At 45.0% G+C, this 22,400-nt stretch overlaps 3 protein-coding genes and 1 pseudogene across 3 annotated transcripts; all 4 read right to left on the minus strand.

Annotated features, from left to right (window-relative positions):
* Positions 1-4,689: 4,689 nt before the first annotated feature.
* LOC101765281 (BTB/POZ and MATH domain-containing protein 2) lies at positions 4,690-8,018 on the minus strand. Its single transcript, XM_012849012.2, has 2 exons — positions 7,976-8,018; positions 4,690-5,840 (listed from the first exon to the last, which is right to left on the minus strand). The coding sequence occupies exons 1-2, from the start codon at positions 8,016-8,018 to the stop codon at positions 4,690-4,692; spliced, it is 1,194 nt and encodes a 397-aa protein (XP_012704466.2).
* Positions 8,019-9,999: 1,981 nt separating this feature from the next.
* On the minus strand, positions 10,000-11,065 carry LOC101765689 (annotated as a pseudogene).
* A 3,886-nt stretch (positions 11,066-14,951) lies between these two features.
* On the minus strand, positions 14,952-16,712 carry LOC101755675 (BTB/POZ and MATH domain-containing protein 2). Its single transcript, XM_004983139.2, has 2 exons — positions 16,553-16,712; positions 14,952-16,266 (listed from the first exon to the last, which is right to left on the minus strand). The coding sequence occupies exon 2, from the start codon at positions 16,257-16,259 to the stop codon at positions 15,171-15,173; it is 1,089 nt and encodes a 362-aa protein (XP_004983196.1). The 5' UTR covers positions 16,260-16,266; positions 16,553-16,712; the 3' UTR covers positions 14,952-15,170.
* Positions 16,713-20,261: 3,549 nt separating this feature from the next.
* Positions 20,262-21,583, minus strand: LOC101766104 (BTB/POZ and MATH domain-containing protein 1). The gene has a single exon (XM_004986553.2). The coding sequence runs from the start codon at positions 21,546-21,548 to the stop codon at positions 20,454-20,456; it is 1,095 nt and encodes a 364-aa protein (XP_004986610.1). The 5' UTR covers positions 21,549-21,583; the 3' UTR covers positions 20,262-20,453.
* Positions 21,584-22,400: the final 817 nt, after the last annotated feature.

The following is a 22,400-nucleotide window of genomic DNA, read 5'->3' on the forward strand; positions in this document are numbered from 1 at the left end:
TAGTTTGATTGATGTCTGGTGCATTAGGCGGTATACGAATCCAAGCAAAAATTTTCCAATGGGGAGTCTTTTGCTCTGAGATAATTGTTCTACAAAGATCAGCATATTTGCTGTTGGGCTGACAGTGGATCCACAAAACACGAATCTTTCCAGCCACATATTCAGAAAAAGGGCATGTTCTTCATTAGTGACTACGCTAGTTGCCTTGTTATATGAGGAGATATAACTAGACCAACCATTCATATTTTTTGATTTGATCTTGTTAGAGGATTTGATCCTTAGGCTAAAGGGGTCAATTGGACTGGTGACATCAAGACAGGTCAGCATAAACACATCTAGCAGAGTCGGAGACATTGGGCCGTGATTGAATAGGAACACATTCATAGCAACAAACCAAAAATCTGCTGTAGTTGCTAGTAAAGGCTCATTCTTTTCGATCTCAGCTAGAGAGAGTGTGATACAGTGGCTGATTTGGAAATCCTCCCAATTTGCTTTCTTTTCGTCTAGAATACGAAGGTACCAATTTCTCCAACTAGGGATTTTGCAAGGCCATGAGCGGAAGGTGCCTTTCCAGTCGGATAAGCTCATTGTGGCCTATTTAAAGGGGACCCTTAGAGTCTCGGTGTTGATGAAATTTATTGGATCCTCTCTATCCATGGGCCCTAGAAAGTAGGTTGATCGCATATCAGCTCTAGGGATCAACAGATTGTTCCTAAGTTCCTAAGGGGGGCAAGGGTCGAAAAGAAGCAAGGGTTTGGTGCATAGTAACTAGATCGGATCTAGATAAAAAAATATAGTAAAGATGCTTGATACCTGTGGAATGGAAGACACTGTTGCCATTGCTGATCTGGGGTATCTTGATGGCTAGAGCTTGATGACGATGGAGTGATGGCATCATTGCCGGGCGCGTGAAGGGAAAGATTCGATTTTTTGGTTGCGGCGGCGAAAGGCTTCTGTCGGCTTGGTGAAGAAGATGAAAGGGACTAGAGCGGTTATATAATGATCTTTGTAGGGTGAATCCTGAAAAAATGGGGAATGCTATCATAGAATTCGAAAGGAGAGATCATGATTGCGGCAACGACTCTTTTTAGTTTTGGAAAGATATCGGCCCAGAGCTTGTGATAAGAGAAGAGAATTTTGGAACATAATAACATATTCCAAAATTGGAGGGCATGTGTTGACCGCAATTTTTGACCGGAGTCAACTGTTGAGGATAAGGTTCTGATAGCCGATGAAGGAGACAGAAAAGGTCTGCTAATGAAGTTGCATAGACCAGGACTAACCGCAGTTCATCAGGGTTTCAGAAGCCGATAGAAGACCCGGTGGGCCCAATCCGAGGTAAAATCGACTCCACCAAATAAGGGAAAGCGTGGAGATTTATCTTTAGTAGTTTTTAGAAATAGCTGTAATAGTTCATGCCGTATTCGATTAGGATTTTATCTTGCTCGAGGGTATAAATATAAGCTCATGAGCTTTGTAAAGAAGAATCAATAATCAATCAATCAATACAACATTTCAACACCACGCCGCCAAAATCCTAGGAGTAGTAGTTTTGATGAGTTCCTTCCTACGCGCACGGCTGCATCGGCTTCAATCTCAAGCGAGCTTGTAAATATCGTCACCCGATCATTATGGCTTATATCAGAACTTTCTAAGTTAAGTCTTATATTCTGATATTCGGTTGTATGGATAGTTATTGAGTTATCTTAGATTGCAAGCAGAACTTTCTAGGCTTTGTCCAATATTCTGCTTGTCTTCGATAGTTTCTCATAGTTATTGAGTTGTTTGGTTTTATTAAGTTGTATCGTATCGATCTCTTAGTTCTATCAAACGCTCACAGTTATCGAACAGCTTTGATCTGATTAGGTTGTCTCCATCAGCTCCCTTGCCCTGTTTAAACGTTCACAGTTATCTGATCGTCTCGGTTGTTAGATCTTGCATGCTTTTATTGCTTTATATATGCTAGGTCCACTGGATCTTTACTCTTGCCCCTCGTATTGCTAACCGTTAGGCCCTTAATGCCAGCATGCTACTGTTGAGAGCCGATGCTTCAATCAGGTCTTATCCGTTTCTCTTAGAAGTGTGATGACATAATTGAGCCCACAGGGGCGCGTACAAGGCCTTGCTGCCGCAAGCTTGTCTAGTTAAGTTAATGGCCTGAAGTTAATGCCCTCTCACCGTGTTACCTTGTCTAAATTTAATTACACGGTCATGACATTAATTAGGTTTTATTAGCTTAATTAGCTCATAAGTGCTAGGCAACAGGTTCTTGTTTGCTATGTTCTACTCTAGATTGATGTCAATGCCATCTTATTCGTGAAACCTTGCCTAAGTTCAATTACACTTATCAAGATATTAACTTGATCTGTTAATTGATCTGATGTGCGCATGGTTGGTAAGGGTTCCTTTTATAGCTGCTATTTTACAATGCTTTATTTCAACCCGTCAGCTCATATAGTCGATGGCACATACCATTAATGCTTTATTATTTACACCGCATGATTACATTGAATATCTATCTGTTGTGATGTTTATTCTAAGAACGCTTACCCATGAGTTCGAAAGATTTCGCCCACGATCGGCTCAGGAATTTAATATTTACCTTGCCTTGCACTTTCGCGAGTCGATTTGGAGCCTGCACTGGAGTTAAGCAGATCTCCTAGGTCCTCTGTGTTATTCAAAGCAGAAGCCTGAGTTCCAGATTTTGCGTTAACAAAAAGGAAATTAGAAAAAGAAAAGAAAAAGGCCTTAGTACCGGTTGGTAACACCAACTAATACTAAATTGCCCTTAGTCATGCGCAACCTGGCAGCTAATTTAGTACCGGTTGATGTACACAACCAGTACTAGGACCAGTTATTTGACTCGGTACTAAAGAACTTCCTTTAGTACCGATATAGCGACACTAGTTGCACAACCGGTATCGATACTAAAGGAGTTTGGACCCCGGTACTAAAGCGGGTTTGGATCCCGGTACTAAAGGCGGATTCCCTAGCAGTGTGCGCACAGTCGATAGAATATTAACGGCAGATGAATGCGGCCGTGCGGACGCGCAAACTTACAGCCGGCCGGAACAAAGTGATACTATTTATTTATTTCCTGGAAGCTAGATGCAATACGATGTGCTATTCCATCCTTTCTTACGACTGCTGCCTTTTCTGTGTAAGTTCAGCAAAATTTGCAGCACCTCTACACACATGACCTTGAATATTTGTGCAGAGAAAAATTTGAATCCATGTCAATATGCTAGGTGGATATATTCAGTCTTTGCATAAGTTACAATTATCAAACTCATCTAAACAATAACAGATAAAGAATATTAAAAAGCTTGGACCAATGATCCCAAAAAGGAAAAAGACAACGCATGGGCATTACCACAGGTGCTGCTTGTTTTCTTAATTTTGCAATCAATATCACAATCAATTTGTAAGTCAAACAAAAGTACATCTGGTGGATACGATAAATGGAACTCTCAACTTATAAGCAATATGTAGCTAAAGGCAAATCGTGGTGCAGATCTTCCTTTCAAGAAAAATCATGGTATAGCTCAAGAAAGAAGAGTTGACAAATTGGTGGAGCAATTCCAGTCACCTGCTGTATAAAATTTCGTTTGACATGCAGATGCTGAGATGCATTATGCATAACCATGTCAATAAGCAAAATGGACTCCTGCGATAATATGCAAATCTGATCCTAAGTTTTACTGAACAACAGGCACATCCCGTGGGGCCGACTGTCAGTGGATCCCATGAATACACACCTGCCGTGGGTCTCATGAACAATACCTAGACCCTAGAATTGGTCCAAATCTTGGAGCTTTAGTATAGGAGTATTGATAGATTGGACGTTCATCACTTTGTCATGTACAAGGGATTTATTTCTCATCCACGCTTATTATCTTATTTTCACAGGCTAGGGCCTTGACAACCGGATGGAGAACAACATGGTGCTGGGCAGGAATTGGGGAATGGGGGGAACATGCATTCTACCAAAGTTTTGATGTTTTTTGGCTTATTTTGTAAACTTGACTATGGGACCAGATGATGGCTGCACATTGTACGCTCATTTTGCATCTCACAGCTGCCTTTGTATAGGCTGTAGCATGGTAACACCATACCTAACCTCCAGCAACATTTGAACTGTTCTCCTGAACAGCAAGCACATCAACAATATGGGTAACGGTACAATCAATGTCAAGACTGTTGTAGAATCACAATGCCTGCAACCATAATCCAAAAGGAGAGCAAATTAATTTTTGTAATATCGGTCCGATCAGAGCATATATACATATATTAGCTAGGGTACATCATCAACGAAGCAAGATAAAGCTGCAATACAGTGTGTCCATTTGAGGATTGAAGTACACATGTAACTGGCAGGACTAATACTCCTTACCTCTAAAAACATTTGCATTTTTTGACATTGAACACACACTCTGAATTCTACCAGCATACATAGCAAACACTACAACTGACTTCTGAAAGTATTTTGCCTAGCAATTCTCCCCCTATCGCTTTCAGAAGTCTAACCTACATACTTAGGGATACCATAACTAAAGATTAAGAAAATTAAAGACATATGACGGAGCAGCATCTCCTTCCATCACTTGATCAGGGAGTGAATAGCTGCATTTCCCATTGCTGAAATCTCCATTTTGGCACTCCCTTAATCTCCCCTTATCCGATCCCAGATCAACGGGCAGCAAGCTTAGACATCAATTCCTTGATGAGGGACGGGCAGCTGACGGCGAGATGGTCAAAGTCTTCAGTTGCCATGACAGCGTTTAGTGCCCCAGGAGTCTTGAGGAACTGGAAGCAAGCGTCCTTGAGCCCCTGGCAACGGTGCTGTTCAGCAAGCGCCAGAGTGGTTGCTGCATTGCTCACCTCGATGTGCCTGCACAAAGTGTCCTCGCAGATCAACTTGAGCCTCTCCATGTCATACCTGTCTGCAGCCACGAGTAGGTGCTGAGCCATCAGGGCTTCCTCATCGTGCGGCTCTTCAGGCTCCGGCAGCGAGTCGGTGTACATGAAGTGCAGCAGGTTCTTGAACACATCAGCCCTCATGTCATGTATCTCCACGCATGGCGCCTCGGAGGAGGCTTCCTTCATGGTGCCGAAGAGCTCGGCCTGGAACACCGGTGAGCGCACCGCGAGCACGCACCGGTGCGCGGGGAAGTCCTCGCCGTCAACGCGGAAGCGCACATCGGCGCCCTGCTCGTTGAGCAGGAGGTGCCCGAGGTGCCGCGATAGGTCCGACGGCGGCACCCCGACGAACACGGGGACGGCGGCGGCTTCGGCGGCGATGGTGGCGGCGTCCTCGGCGCGGAACTCGGTGACGACGGTGACGTCGCAGCGGACGCAGAAGCTGTCATCCTTGAGGTTGAGGTGCCTCGACTTCTCGAGCACCTCCCTCCGGATGAAGCCGGGGAAGCCCCAGTGCGCGCCGGGGGCGCTGAACTGGTTCGTCGTGCCAGTCCTGGTGTAGGTTGGCGCCGGCTTGCCGGCGCGATCGAGTAGGCTGATGGAGAACTGCGCCAGCACGGGGCCGCCGCCGGCGGTGCCGGGGGCGGTGCCGTCGAGGACCAGGTATATGGAGATGTAGTCGGAGCGCTCGACGCAGTCGCCGTTGGGGAGGTAGGCGAGGTGCCAGGAGTGGCCGCCCACGTGGAAGGAGCAGGACCGGAGGTGGACGCCGACGGCGAGGCCCTTGGTGCGCGAGTAGCCGTCGATCTTGAGCACGTGAGAGGCGGACGCCGTGCTGGCGACGATGGCGGACGTGGTGAACGCCGGCTCCGCCGACATTGTAGCGGCTGGCGGTGGGAATGGATTGGAAGGGAGCTTCTCTATGGAAGATCACGATGGGACTGCTTTTGCTTAATCAGCCGGCAAAGACTAGCTAGTAGCAATGCATGTCCTGAGATTGTGGCTTTGTTTCACATGTTCCTCGGGCTCTCTCTGTGATGGATCATAGAAGGAACACTTGGGGGGTTTTTATAGATGCTCGAAGCTGACTAGCGCGGGACCGAGAGGAGCAGCATGGATGTGGGCCTGGGAAAGAATCCCATTAGAGATAGATCAGAGGATCGGAGACAGATGGTAGGCGCGGGGAAGTGTGAACTCTGCATGCAGCCTATTTTTAGTACTAGATTGGAAGGCTTTTAGTAAGTCATTCAAAAGTACTATTTTTTCTCATTGTATCATACCATTCAAACACACTATATTTTAAGATACTATATTAAAAGGTTCTACCTTTTTCACTTATATCTTAAAGATTATATCTTAAGATTATTATAAGCCAATGCCCCTTTTGATAATACCAGGCTGGTAAATATTGCGATTCATCCTAGGATCTCACCAGCACCAATACAACTAAGATTTATCATGAGTCATATCTAATAGAATCGATGTAGGTATGTAGTTGGTAGAATGATAAATATTTTCATATTTCAAAAGATTTAGGTGCTTTTAAACCTGACATCTATAAGAATAGTAGCTACATTATTAAGATATTGAGATTTGAGACAATAACAAAATATTTTATTATTTATATCTAGATTCTATCGGACACATTGATCTCTAGTGTCCTAAATGATATATTGCTATTTTGGTCCAAGTAATTGTACAAATGATAGGGAATCAAAGTACCCATCATATCCAACAAGATAATAAGCTAGATATTATTAACCAAATACGTTTCAAACAACTACGTATTTACATTTGTTTCTTGTCACCACAATTTTGTGTACATTTGCTAGTAAACATTGATTACTTATTGTCCCTCCAGAAATTGTTCTACAAAGATCTTTGCTACACATTTGGTATAGGGGACAATAAACCATGTGTAGCAGCAAATAAAACACTCCTAGAAGTTGGAACACATAGATAAAACACTTCTAAAATATGTACAAGTTGTATGATTTGATTGTGTCTTAGATTATAATCAATATCCTACCATAAAATGTAATCCTACCTAACCATCCCCTATCTTTTGAGGGTAGTACTTTTATAAACCTTGGTGCCCTCATGCATATCTATACTCTAGCTATTTCCAAGAGGTTTTCGGCTGGATTTGGATCTGAGACTTTTTTAAAAGTATTAAATTATACATTTTCTATATTTGTGAGATCCACATGACCAACCTTTCCTGGCAGTCTTAAGGGAATCAAACACCCACAAAGACAGCTTTATATTTCCACTTTTGTATTTTTAAATAATATCCAGGACTTATGTATTATATAGATATGTCACACTAAACCTTAAAGATAGGATAACCTCATCTCTAGTGCTTGTAGATGCTATGGATAGCAGCGAGCCAGGCTATAACACCAATCTAACTAAGAGACGGGGTCTGCCATTGATTTGCAGGCGTATGCTGATCTCAAAGAGCAAAATGACTGCAGAGTGGTCCTCACTAGTCCCCATCATCCATAAGATTTTTTTCTCTTCTTTAACTTTTCCAATAGAAGATTATCTATAATAAAATACAACACTTATTTAAAATAAAATTTAGAAAAAAATTCTCTTACATGATTTTGGAAATTTCACAAAAACAATTTTTGAAAAAGTTATGCAACAAAAATTCCATTGAAAAGTTCTTCATAATAACTTGTCATGAATATTTTTCCTTCAGAAAAGTTTCCCTAAAAAGTTATATGAATAATGAATAAGTTTTGCATAAAAATATTAAATATTTCCTAAAAAAATTCACACGATTCTTCCAACTCAAAATAGAAAAAATAAGTAAAAAGGAAGCGAATCTTGCCTGGCAATGGAGGTCGTGCGGCCCGCATCGGCTTGCGTAGTGCGCTAGCGTTGGGAGCCATGCTCCCTACCACAGCTGCTACCACGCTTGATGAGTCTCCCTCCTGATGTTGCTCAACCACGTCATGCCTCTATGGATCATCAACATGGGCCCTATTTCTAGCTTCAGTCTTCGCCTTGCACTGCTCGTGAGCGCTGCCGCTACTTAGCTATGCACCGGCAATTGTGCACAGGTAGTTCTCCTGCATCGCGCCACCCATGGCACCATGTGTGTGGCCACATGATGGTCTTCACCATAAGCCACCCTTAGGCTCTGCTTCCCACCTCTCGAAGCCTCGGCCATGCTCTATCGGGATCGACCAGATCTGAATCGGGGGGAGGAATGAGAGTGGGGAAAAAGGTTGTAAGGAAGATAAATGAGAAAGGCATAAATGAGGGAGATATATAGAGTAGTAGGGAATCGCTCCGTGGATCCCACAAACATGATTATAGCTTGGAAGGGAAGCTTCTCGGAAAGTGAGTGGGCGTGCTAGGCCCAAAATCAAGTGAGTGGGCGTGCTAGGCCCAAAATCAAGTGCTACGAGTGATCACACATCAAAATGAAAGCCCATTGGAAACTACAGTTTGTAAGGGTAACAGAAGCTGTGTAAATTCGGAGGAGATCCACTGGTATATGTGGACGGTCAATTTTAAGATTCGACTTGAGGGTCAAGTGATAAGTATTTGCCCACTGATTGCTTCATTTGTTTTCATAAGCAAGGTGGATAGCTACATTTGAGATAAGCGTACCTTAGTTGATTAGGTTCCTTGTGGTGCAACCAGTACACCTAGGTTCAATTCTCGGACTAAGGTTGCCATTCACTTTTTTAGCTAATTATTCTTTCCATTATTGTAGGATGAGTATCAGTCGATAGTGAAGCATTTGTGGTGACTTTTTCAATCTTAATTAGGATCTACATTCATAGAGGTGACTATGCATATTTGTATCTGACCGTTTGCATTTGTGCCATGTTTCAAAAAAGGAAAAGAAGTACGATACTGAGGCAGATATTACACTTAGCTAGTAAGCTTATGTATTTCTGAATCTAGGATTTGAATTATACCCTGTATTTATTAAAAATATACTTCAATAAGCTGATTACAGCACATCATGCAGTGACCGACAAGATGAGAAAAAATGACACTTGTTGTTTACAAAGATCTCAACAAAATAGTGTTGAAGAGAAGTAACTATAGAAGATACTCCCTCCGTCCCAAATTACTATTCATTTTGGCTTTTCTAGATACATACCTTTTGATATGCATATAGATATATACTTATGTCAAAATACATAGCAAAAGTGATGTATATAGAAAACCCAAAACAAATAGTAATTTGGGACGGAGGGAGTAATATATGCAGAAGAATGAAAAAGAATCTGATTGCGTGGCTCAGTCATGAGTCATTACCTTCTCAAGTTGTCACATACCAATCTACATATATAATAACTAACATACTCCAACAATTATGTACACATTCTTAAAAAACGTGGACTTGACTACCACATTATGCAGCTATATTACGATACGAATAAGAAGATTGCAGTAACTTTCTCGAGACTTATTAGGTTCTTGAGAATAGAGACATCAAGAAAGTTCAAGTTTTTCTTATTATTTCTCCCTCTGTTTTTCTAAATATATGATGTTTAAGACAAGCTATTAGTTTACTTTTGAACTAATTAGCTTGTTATAAACATCATATCTTTGAAAACGGAGTGGATAACCAAAATTTGAAGCTAAGCAAGCTCTTCTTCACTGGATAATGAAACTCAGCATGAAACATTTCATAATACTGATAAAAAACACATCCACATAGCTACTATAGCTAGTGTGATTAGTATCAATATCAATAGGCATTGCAAAACTGATTCCAATGCAACATTGGGAAGCATCCTACACAATCAACACAATAAGAATGGAGTACAGCTGTACAAAGAATTTCCAGATCATTTTATTTAGAGGCATACATCAGGTGGAAAAAGAATGCTGATCACATTAATTATTAAATCTGTCCACAAACAGAAACATTTCTAAACAAAATTTGCATCCTTCTGGTGGATAGAACTACAGATATAGAAACTTCGACTACAACTAATGTTTGATAATTCTTGTTTCAAAATAAGAAAGAAACAAAGAATTCGAGTTCAATATATAGCAATGCCTACTATCGTAGTTTGCTCATGTCAACGGGAAGCTTGGCAATTAACTCGAACAAGACAAAGGGGAAGCTTTTGGCAAGATTCTGGAAGCCATATCAGTTGCCACGACTGCATCCAGCGTATCGAGAAAATCAAAGCAGGCCTCCTTCAACCTATACGGCAGTGGTGCTGCTCAGCTAGCACCAGTATGGTCCCTGCAACCTTTGTGTCGATGCGACAACATAGCTTTTCTTCACAGATCACCTTGAGCCTCTCCATGCCGTACCTGTCCGCGGCTACCAGCAGATCTTGCGCCATTGAGGCGGAGGCATCGTCCTCCACCACTTCGCCCTGACCCTCCATCTCCGGCGGCAGCGAGTCAGTGTATATGAAATGTAGCAGGCTCCTGAACACGTCCGCCTCGACGTCGTCAACCTCCACGACGTGATCCGCGGCGCTCTCCTTCATCCCGCCGTAGAGCTCCGCGCTGAACACCAGCGACCGCGCCGCGAGGACGCACCGGTGCGCGGGGAACGTCCTGCTCCCGACGCGGAACCGCACGTCGGCGCCCTGCCCGCTCTGGAGGAGGGCGCGGAAGTGCTGCGGCCAGTCGGGCGGCGGAGGCACCGGGGAGGAGGTGGGACGACGAACGGTTGCGGCGTCGTCCTCCGCCGCGTGGATCTTGCCGGGGCGACGATGATGTCGCACCGGACCGTGAAGCAGTCGCCCTTGAAACGCTCCGACCGCTCCAGGTTCTCCCTCTTGATGAACTTTTCATAGCCCCAACTAGTGTTGTTAGCGACGAATCTTCTCGGAGTCCTCGCGCGGACGTAAGACGGTGCCTGCATCTCCACCTCGTCGATGAAGGTGAACACCATCTTCACCCTCACGTCGGCGGCGGCGCCGGGATGACAGAGGCGGAGGTAGAACGGGACGTAGTCGGCGGCGACCGAGGTGATGCCGTTGGGGTAGTAGTTGATGGCCCAGGTGTGGCCGGCCACGCGGAAGGTGCGGGACTCGATGTACTTGCCGTTGGGGAAGGCGGACTTGATGAATGAGTAGCCCTTGATCTTGAGCACGTGGTAGCCGCTCGTGGCGCCGGCGACGATGGCGGAGGCGGAGCTCGACATTGTCGACTCGGAGGAGATCAGTTGGGCGTGGCGCAGCCGCCGCGGGGCACGAAAAGGGGGAGCAGCGGCGACAGGATCTCGTTGGGAGGGTTTGGGGCAGCCTTTTCGGGGGATTTTGTTTGAGTGACCATTTTTGTCGCTCATGGACAGGCCCGCTCAATTTGTTGAATGAGGCTCGTTGGCTGGCGCTGGGGTAGAGTAGTAGTTTAGGCTCGATGCAGCCCGGCCTCGGCACAGCCCTACGGTCGGTAACATTTTAATAAATCAAACTTATGTTTTATATATGTAAATATTTATTGAAGTCTGTTTCTTGCTTCAGTTCAGAGCAATAGCATTGAGCAATGGTAAACACCACCATATCAGTTCTTTGATCTGATGTAGACATTCCACCTCTACGAATTGCAAGGACTGACGACTCTTTGTTAACCAGAATGAGAAAATTCCCAATTTTTGCATAAATGTCTAATATTTGTTTTTCTGATTTATTTTGTATATATGCCCAAGTTGTTGGTTCATATGTGGTAAGATCGTAGGGCTTAGCCAAATTTGGGGATGAGTGGTCATTTTCTACTGGAGAAGGTGGATAGTTTTGATCCTGTAGTTGTAATTAAGCACCACCCACTAGAACCACTTAACTCTCTAATTCAGACTGCCTCCAATGTGTTGAAGCTCAAGATTGACTATCTTGTCATATTACTTAGAAACATTGATTCTGCCAACAAACTTCAAAGTCGAAAAAGGTTGGTGGTTTAGAGGTTCCAGGAAATGCTATCGATGCAGAGATTGTGCTAAGAGCCTGTTTGTTTACCTAGGACTAAAGTTTAGTTTATTCATTTTTGGCACTTTTAGTTCCTAAAGTACAAAACAGATGGACTAAAATGTGGACTAAAGTGTTTAGTCCACTAGTCCATATGGGGTGGACTAAAGTGGATTAAAGGGTCTTGGGGACACCCTGCCCCTCATTTATTGCCCTTCCTCCCGCCCAGCTCCCTTCGCTTGCCTCTCTCCCGTCGCCTCCCGCCGCCGTCGCCGCTGGCCTCCTTCCCGCCGCGTGGCCGCCGCTCCACGAGTACCACCCCACGGTGCGGGCTGGGTCCAGGCTGGTGGTGCGGGACGCGGTGGACGGCGGCAGGTACTTGGCAGCTGAGGCGTGGTGCCGCGACACGACGACGACAGCCGTGGAGGGGTCCGCGGGAGGGGAGCTCGGCGGGGCCGCGGCGGCGCCGGTGGGGGATCCTCCGGGTTCGGCCACTCGTCGCCCGCTGCCACCTCGCGCGCCGGAGGATCCACCGCTGTATCCGGCACGCGCAGCGAGGAGCGGTGCGGCTACGGGGAGGCCTGCGCCTCGAGCGCCATGTGGGCGGGGGAGGGGAGGGGAGGGGAGGGGAGGCCGGAAGGGAGTGCTATTGCTGGGAAGCTTTTGATTTTGATGGCAGCTTGGATTGGAAGATGATGACTATGTATGTGTGTGTAGCAGGTGCCCAGAATCAGAAGTTGGTGCCTAAAGAGGGTACCAGGTGGTGGGTTGTAGGGGTAAAAGGATCTTTATTCAACTGTATTAATGGACTTTAGTCCATGGAACTAAATAGTGTAGGGACTAAAGTTTAGTCCATAGACTAAAACAACCAAACACCCACTAAGAAGGAAGTGGGTTTCCTGCCTCAAATCTCTGTGTCTCTTGAACAACAAGATGTTCCTTTTATATTTAATAATAAAAGGATCAGCTTCCTATAAGGCTAAACTTTACCATGACAATCAACGATGCATAGGGATAGACCATCCAAATTATTTAATAATTTCACTGTCTTACTTTGAAGAAACTACCACGATCACCAATGCATTGTCGATCTCCTCATGCAGTTGCAAATGGGAACATGAACAAATAGAAAATCTGGCTAGAGCTCAGAGAGTGTAGGGAGTGGGCAGCTGTTGTGGCGTTATAGAGACGTCACTGCCACTGTAAACGTTTAAGCCATTGTCACTGCAACCGGCTATGAAGATCATAGATACAGTGGTTACCAATGCACTCCTTGTCAAGGATTTACTTCAAAGATTTTGATATTTTGCTGACTTGAGTGGAAACAAAAGGAATCGGTCATGATGCATCAACAGCTTGTGCTTTGCTGGTCATGTCTCATGTGCACACTCGCACATTTTGTCTCTATCGCCAGGACCTGTTGTTGTGGACGGTGTTTCTTAATGTTACCTTTAGCCATTTTCCACACTGTGATATGCTTCACCAACTTTATTACCTTGTTCTAACTTTTGGATCTTATTCCAATGTGCAAGCATTCAACTAGTACACTCTAAAATCTGCTATTTGACCTTCCTTAAGCTATGGCTGCCTGTCAACATATACCTGAAGTTGAATGGCTAATAAACTCATGCTCGCACTACAATATACAATTGCAGAGCTAATATTATCTTCATTAAATTCCAATACTCAGGGGGTGATTAACTCCAGATGAGGATTGAATAAGGAGCTTGAAGGGTAAAATGCACCCGCTTCAAAGTCATGCCTCATAACAAAAGGAAAGCACAAAGCTCAATCAAGACGTGCAGGTCATAAATCATGAGGAGTTGCTCAATAGAATTTGCATTTGAAGAACAGAGGGGCAGACGGCTAAGGCTTCGTCAGCGTGTTGATAACGAGAGCAGAAACAGAACGCTCCGGTTGCTGTCAGACAATAGCAGAAATCTTTCGCAGGCCTTCTTCATCAACTGGAATCAATCTAAACACCCAGCACCAGACCAAACTTCAATGAACCTGACTGAGCAGGCTCTCAAAGGTTTTCAGGTGCTGGGCCTGATTTGGTAAATTTGGAGGTCGCGACGACCATGTTGTAAACTTCAATGGACCATGAAGCTCGCGTGACGTCTCCCAAACATGGTGTTCTGTTTTCACTAGCGCAATGTAATCTCCAAAGGGAGACTAGGAAAACTTGATGTAAGGCTACATCATATATCACCCGGGCCGGTTGGAGCCATTGTTGAATGAATCAGGTGGGGGATTCTCACCCCCTCCGTTGACCATCAAAAAAATAAAGAGTACACCTCGGTGATTTTTCAGCGTTATCACCCACCTTTGTTTATAAAAATCATGTCGCTACTGGTATATGATTTGAACAAATTTTGGTCAAATTTGAATGTATACAGAGTTTTCTCCAAATTACATTCGAAATTTCAATAATATAGTTGACCAATACTCACTGAATATTGGGTGTATCCGTGGTGTCCGGTAAATTTTTTCGCCTCTACTGTTTGTAGCTAAGACATTCGTCTGTCTTTGTGAACACTTTCAACTGTCAGTACTGAAGCCTCATGCTCATGTCCTGAAATTTGCAAGGCTGAAAGCCAACCGCGGAGTTCTAGCATGTGTTTGGTACAAGGACAACTTGGGATAGGTCGGGACCATTCCAGTGTTTTGAAATGGGATGGTATCACTTCTTGTTTTCTGCGTGCCACGTTAATCAGCGAGAGACAAGTTAACCACAGTGCCTTCAGTCTTACCTGTCATCCATTTCCAGCAGGCGACAATGACAGTTTAGTGTTTTCCCCCCGAACAATACAGTTTAAAGTTAGTGAATATGGTACCATGACACTAAATACAGAAGCATGGGATTTCTCAACAATCCTCTCCATCGATCAGCTTTCAGTAAGCAACAACTGCAAATGGATCAGCTATATGTGTAGCAGCAACCATGCTCTCAAGACTCGAACCAATATTAGGTACTAGTACTTTGTTTCAAGGCTCACAGAAATTGTGAAGCTCAGCAGAGTGCTTACCTAAATCATGCAAGCACGCATCTGGGCGTCCTACAAAAGCACACATGCAACAACCAGCAAGGATTCATGTCGTTATCAAAAAAAAAAAAAACAGTAAGGATTCATCCGGTCATGGTATTGCAGAATCAGTTGCTTGGAACCGATTGCAGGTTCACAACTAATGCCTGCATACACAAGGACTAAACAGAGCAAACACAGAGCTACATTTCATCTTGATGACAACCAAGATGCAAAAGACTTTCTTTGTGTTAATGCACGGTACTGAAACATGCTTCTGCAGCTACCATTCCACCACTAGTGAAAGCTATGTTCTTCCATATCACTGGAGACTGAGCTTGGACATGAGCTCCTCCAGCACGGTTGGGCAGCTACTTACCAGATGGTTGAAGCCATCGGTTGTCATGACCGCATTCAGACCAGTTGACTTGAGGAACTCAAAGCATTTCTCCTTGAGCCCCTGACAACTGTGCTGCTCAGCCAGCACGAGTGTGGTCACCACCGAGCTTGTGTCAATGCACCCACACAGCTTGTCTTCACACAAGAGCCTCAGCCTCTGGAGGTTGAACCTGTCCGCCGCTTCAAGCAGATGCTGCGACATGGCGGCTTCTTCCTTCTTGTCCACCTCCGGCACCGTGTCGGTGTACACGAAGTGCAGCACGGCCTTGAAAACCCGTGGCTCCATGTCCTCGATGTGTATGGCGCAGTTGGTGGTACCCTCCTTCATGGAACCGAGGAGCTCCGCCTTGAAGACCGGAGACCGTGCCGCGAGCACGCACCTGTGGGCATTGAACCTCACCCCGCCGGCCTGGAGCGTGACGTCCGAGGCCTCCCCGGTCAAGAGCAGGTCCCCGAGGTGTCGGTGCAGGTCGGGCGGCGGCACCTCCACGAAAGGGGCAGTCTTCACCGCGCGGAACCTGTCGAGGACGACGACCTCGCACTGGAGCGTGAAGCTGTCATCCCTGAGGAGCCCACGGTGGGAGCGCTCCAGGTCCTCCTTCTTGATGAACCTGTAGAACCACCACCCTCCGGCGAGCTTGTGCACGGGGCTCTTGCGCACGGTGTCCTCGGCCGGCTGGCCGGATTGGTTGAGCAGGGAGAGCGTGAACTGCGCCTTGACGGCGCCGGCGGGGGCGGCGCCGTCGAGGACGAGCTGGAGCGAGACGTGGCCGCGGGCGCGGCTGAGCAGGCGGCCGCGGCCGTTGGGGAAGTAGTTGATGTACCAGCTGAAGCCCGCCGCCTGGAAATTGGAGGACTTGATGTGGGCGCCGCGGGGCACGGCGGTGGTGAGGGAGTAGCTGTCGATCTTGAGCTGGTGCTTCCCGGTGGCCGCGGCGGCGGTGATGAAGGAGCGGGAGGAAGGCTGCGGGGGCCCGCCGGTGCTTCCGACGGAGGAGGCCGAGACCGACATTGCGAGCCTGCAATCAGGGATTCAGGGGAGCGCAAGATTTGAGCTTTTTTCCCACCTCGCAGCGCCGTAAAACGATCCAGAGAATTTGGGGACAAGATCACGAGAATCCATGGTATAATCGCAAAGGTAGAGTCCCGATGGATTTGGGGGGCGTAAACGAAGCAGCGAAATCCATTCGTTTAGCAACATTTGGCGCATATCGCAATTCGCAAGAACATGGTGTGATGACGTACAAGAACAGATGAGGAAAGGGGAATCCCCTCGCGGAGGGCGTCTGGTTGCTCGTTACTTACAGAAGATACGACGCGGGGCTCGTCGCGGTCGGCCGGAGGGCGACGGGCTGGCGCCGCCTGATCCCTGCTTCTTCCCCCTCCCCGGCGGCGCCTGATCACTGCTGCTGCTCTCGAAGTGGGTTTTGCGCTGGGACAGAGTGGAGTGGGAGACGACTGGGGAAAGGCGGCGGAGGGGAAAGGTTCGCGGATGCCGGATGGATTGGTTTCCTTTCTCGGCAAAGATTGTTCTGGGCCGGGCTTCCTTGCTATATGGGCCTTGGTCTGAAAACTGACTGAGTTGGGGTAGGTTAGGGCATGGGCTGTGCAGTGAATTAGTTGGTTGGTTCTTGTAGTTTCGTCGATTTGCTGCGTGAGCAATGCAGACTATTTATTCAGATGATCAACTTTGTAGCTTCGATGTGTCCTTCCATCTCGATTGAACTTGAATGCACCTGGCTGAAAGCTTAGTTAAAAAGTTTTTCTGACTTATTGTGAAGCATTCAAAACATTTTCAGGAAACGGCACGCGTATTATTTTGAATTGAAAATAGACACCATGGGATGCTTCCAAGTTGCCCACTTTCCACTCCATGTTGCCGGACGGATCCAGTTGAATGTAAGCCCTGTACCTGCCAATCCATCCAACTGTTTCATGGAATTTTCCCAAATTTCATTTGAAGACCAAGCAGAGATGAGCAGCAAGGTAAACTGCGCTTAGGCAGGCATGGATCGTACAGAACGTGCTTATCTTCCCTATATATCAATACATACATGATGTGATGCGCAGCTGATGATGGTGCTCTGCTCTTTCATGGTAACAGAAACTCAGGAAACGTATCTCCCCCAATCGCGTGATAAGCAGTCCAAATTTGTTAAGCAGTGACAATTGAAACTTTTGAAGGAAACCTTACATATTTACATTATCTCATTTTCATGCGTGCAATAGTTAAATGTACCCTGATTTGTTTCACTATGTCTTATTTATCCAAGGATTTAACTAATATCATGTGCTTAAATGCCAGCATGCTGCAGTAAACTGATTACATGACATCTTGCAACGGACCAAATACAAAGAACAATAATTGATACACGATTTCTACAAAGAGGTCAGCACATTAAAATTTAACAAGCTGAAAAGCTATAGCTGGAGAAGAAAACATGTGGTCAAGAATTGAGTCAAAACTTGAAAAAATGACTCAAAAGCCATAAATTCATGACCTTTACAAATTGGCTCATGCCAATCTATACTATCAGCAAACTCAAAACAATGTACCCGTGGATCCTTAAAAAATATGGACCATGGATAGCCTCTGAAAAAAGAGAATTTTTTTTTAAAAAATAGACCGGCGGGGGTAAGACAACCCCCAGGATTTTTTCACTAAGAAGAAGACCTTCTCATGCAGGCTGAGAAAACCCCGAACCTCTGCCCCACCCTTACACAGGACCGTAACCCTTATGAGTGGCAACCACTACAACTACCCTAGGTAGGAGGGCCCAAACCAACCACAGCTACGACCTGAGGAGTGCTACCAAGGCCATCTAACCAATTCAGGTAGAGATCTTTTCGCAAAAAAAAAAATACAGCTTTCTAGTGCCATGCAATAATTTGTCTGATGTTTGAAGCCATTCCAGTCACAATTACTCGAGATTGTCACGTTCAAATGAAGCCATCAAGAGATTTCATCTTGGTTGCAGTCATGCTAGAGACATTAACCAAATCCACAATGTTGAATTGACTTGATATCATCTCCTACATATGCCACTCCTTGTAATTACTTCATTAGAGAATTTTCGGAGTCATTTTAGCCCAACACTATGAAGTAGTGACAAGAAAATCAGCGCAAACAATACAGATGCAGATATTATAAATTTGAAAAATAGGGAACATGATTATCTTTGCTACATATGGATGCTCCATTACCCAGATTCATATTCCTGCAAATAGTTAAATGTTACCCTGACTCGATCTGGTTTGTGTCTTAATCTAGGATTTAAATTATGCCATGTGCTTATTTAACATACACTTCACTAAGCTGATTAAAGACATCTTCAATGACCAACTATAAGAGGAAAAAAATATACATGGTATTTAGAATGAGGTCGACAAAACCAAGCTGAAGTAGTGCTGAACAGCAGTATAGCTGGAGGAGATAATATGTGGTGAAGAACTGAATCAAAATCTGATTGCTCTGTTCAGGTTCAGTCAGGAGAAAGAAAAACATTCTCAATTTGGCACATGCCTATCTGCATGACCAATATAGCAAAACAAGTACATGCACCTTGCTCGAAAATATGGACCTTGAGTATGATTAAGCTGCTATGCAATAATTTGCATGAGAATATTAGTTGTATCTCAAGCACAAGCAAGGGCCAGGACAGTCGAAGCATGTACCAGTATATGACTGATATTTTTAAATGTAGGAATGTGTTGAGACAGTTAAGTCTTCTTTATTGTAGTCTAACCAGAGAGTTAAGCGAGCTAGTACTTTTTCAGTGGACTTACCAATGTGTCTTTAGCCACAATACCTTTTGATGAACCTGCATAAAACATTATGCTGACCAAAAACACATCCACAAAGCTAACAAATATGTTGAGTATGCCTTGCAAAAACTAATCCAAATGCTCTGCAGACACAACATAACAAATTAAAATAATGCTTTAGTACAATGAACTTTTCCATTAATTTGGTGGTTTATAATTGAATCACAAGCATGCCTATTTCACGTATTATAAATAAATCTATCCACAAAAGGCATAACAACCAAACAAAAAACCAAAATCCTTTTGTGGATACTAGAACTAGTTCCTGACAATTTTCATTTCAAAAGAAAAGGAAAGAAAGAACTTGAGTTTCATACGAATGCCTAATTTGTCCTTCTGGACACTGTTGGAATTTGAAGCACCATATTCTTGTTCATTCATGTCTTTAATTCAGCAGCAACAACTGAAACATTTGAACCAAGGACATATCATTATATATGTTACCTTGATTTGGTTTACTTTATTTCTTATTTAGTTCAGGATTTGAACTATACCATCGACTAAGATGTTTGAAGGAACCAAGATGCCATACTATACTAAACTGATTGCAGCGTCTTGCATGGCCAGATACACGAAAAATTGACACATGGTGCTTGCAGAGAGGTCAAACAAAACCAAGCTTTAGCTGGGAAAGAAAATATGTGGTGACAAATTGAATCCAAATCTGACAATCTGATTACAAGTCACAAATTCAAGACATTTCCAAATTGCCACGTGACAATTATCAGCATATATACTTGACAAGTACGTGTTGATTCTTGAGATTATTGAGAATTGAGAGTGACAGGATTGTCAGCATACTATAACAAAATGGGCAAATCAACACATAAACAAGTGCCAGGGTTGTCAAAGCAATTCCATTTACATGTATATGAGATTGTCACTTTTTAATGGTGGCATGAAGCAAATGTCATTCTTCTATATAGTAGTCATACAAACGAGTGAAGAACTTCATTGAGTAAGTAACCCTAATGTTTAATTATACTCTATCTAAACCTAAGTAAAACATTATAATGAAGATAAACACATCCAACATGTTAACAAAATGTTGATACGAAATTGCAAAACTATGGTGATCGAAGGCATTACAAATTCATAACGAACTTCCATGTTAATTTGAAGGCTTAATTAGAAGTAAACTAACTGCTGGTCACATTAGCATGCATGTTCTTGGCATCATAATTAAAAAGCTATCCACAAACGATGTGATGATCAAAAAAGATAAGGCACAGGTACATCGCATCCTTTTTGCAGACATGACTAAGCATAAAACTACTAGAACTAGTATTAGATAGCAAAATTAATCTTTCAGGATACTTGCAATTGACATTCCGGTCTACTGAACCCCCAGAATCACGCAATGCACTTGCTCTTCAAGAATTCAACGCTTGGCAAGCTTGGACATCAACTGAAACAGAGCAGAAGGAGAGCTTTTCGCCAGATGCTGGAATCCATTGGTTGCCATGACATCATCCAGCGTTCCCCGAGACTTGAGAAACTCAAAGCATGCCTCCTTAAGCTCTTGGCAGTGGTGTTGCTCAGCCAACGCCAGTGTGGTCGCTACCGTTGTCACGTAAATGTGCTTGCATAGCTTGTCCTCACAGATCAGCTTGAGCCTCTGCAAGTCATACCTGTCTGCAGCTTCTAGCAAATGCTGAGCCATCGTAGCACTGTCCTCGTCTTGCCCTTTCACCTCTGGCAACGAGTCGGTGTAAATGAAATGCAGCAAGCTCTGGAACACCTGAGGCAGCATATCATCAATCCGTATGCAGCTCTCCGTGGCGGTGCCTTCTTTCATGGGGCCGAAGAGCAGTGCATCAAAGACCGGCGAGCGCGCAGCGAGCACGCACCGGTGCCCGGCAAACGTCTCTCCCAGGACAAGAAACGTCACATCGGCACCCTTTCCGCCGAGGAGGAGGCCACGGAAGTGCTGCGGCCAGTCAGCTGGCGGTACCACCACGAAGGGGGCGCCAGGAACCAGGGCGTCCTCCGTGGTTAGCTCTTTGGGGACGATAATGTCGAACCTGACCGTGAGGCAGTCGTCCTTGATACGACCCGATTGTTCCAGGGTCGCGCTCTTGATGAATTCCTTGTATCCCCACACCCCATTGTTACTGGTGGCTGGGACAAAGAACCTCCGCGCGGTGCGATTGGCGATGTAGGATGGCTTTTGCTTCTCGACCTGGTCGATGAAGCTGAATTCGAACTGCACCATGACGCCGTCGGCGACGGGATCCTTGAGGAAGAGGTAGAGAGAGATGTGATCGGCACTCTCCGGGCGGTCGCCGTTGGGGAAGTACCTGATAGCCCAGGTGTGCCCGGCGACGCGAAAGGGTCGAGACAAGATGTGCTTGCCGTTGGGTAGGGCGGACTTGGTGCGCGAGTAGCCCTTGATCGTGAGCTCGTGGTAGCCGCTCGCGGCGCCGGCGACGATGGCGGAGGCGGAGACCGAGCGGTGCCTGTCGTCGCTGGCCATGGGTCGGGAGCGCGGCGTGGTGGGAGCCACAGTCGAGAGTGGACGAGGTAGCGCTGTGCTCGAGATGGGGTGGCGCCGCGGGGCAGGGAAGCGATGCGGTGGCTGCGGAAGGGTTTTGCGGCTTTTCAACGTTTGGCCTTCGGGGCAAGACCGCAAGATTGGGTGTTTTAGTCTTTTCTTTTTCTTTCTTTCTTTTTTTTTGCGAATCTTCCTTCTTTCTTTTTCTTCCTAATAACTTCGATTTCTGGGAATATGCAAAGCGTCGCGTGGTCGCTGCTGCCGGTAGGTACGAAAACGAATCAAATACGGACATACGGATGCGGATACACAAAGTAATTTCTTTCTTGAATTTGGATTTGATATAAAATATGTCCGATATAAATATCTATCCTATTTGCATTTTAAATAATCAACTTTAAGTATTCAGATACATCTCATCTACGGAAGTTCGATATCGGGGATTATTCCCCAGTCCCCACAATAGTTCTACATGTCACATACAAATGCTGCGACGTGCCCACCACCTATAAAGCATAAATCGGCACTGAGAGGAAGGATCTCGGGCGGCATCAAGCTAAGCATCTTCGATAACACCGAGCGTCTCACGGGTGGGAAAGAAGTAGGCAAATGTGGTGGTGTATTGGGGAAGGAAAAGAATGTGGAGCTAGCACTGCTCATCGAGCAAGAAGAAACTAGCGTCGTGAGCCAAATGTTGAAACTAATATTTCTAAGATTTTGATTTAGTTTTTGAAAATTGTTGAATCCACTATTTCGAAATATTGATACAATCTTAATGCTTTTTCAAAATGTTGGCTTGTATTTTAGAAAATATTGAATCTAATCCTTTAAAAT

Source organism: Setaria italica, chromosome IX (genome assembly GCF_000263155.2).
Source record: "Setaria italica strain Yugu1 chromosome IX, Setaria_italica_v2.0, whole genome shotgun sequence".
In the NCBI taxonomy this organism is placed as follows: Eukaryota; Viridiplantae; Streptophyta; class Magnoliopsida; order Poales; family Poaceae; genus Setaria; species Setaria italica.

What these genes read in the sequence shown, in the direction of transcription:
- LOC101765281 (XM_012849012.2), bottom strand. Translation starts at nt 8,018, where the DNA reads ATGGGTGGCGCGATGCAGGAGAACTACCTGTGCACAATTGCCG. An exon ending in CTACCTGTGCACAATTGCCG is followed by an intron (nt 5,841 to 7,975) that starts GTGCATAGCTAA and finishes GATCTTCCATAG; the next exon opens with AGAAGCTCCCTTCCAATCCA.
- LOC101755675 (XM_004983139.2), bottom strand. Translation starts at nt 16,259, where the DNA reads ATGTCGGTCTCGGCCTCCTCCGTCGGAAGCACCGGCGGGCCCCCGCAG.
- LOC101766104 (XM_004986553.2), bottom strand. Translation starts at nt 21,548, where the DNA reads ATGGCCAGCGACGACAGGCACCGCTCGGTCTCCGCCTCCGCCATCGTC.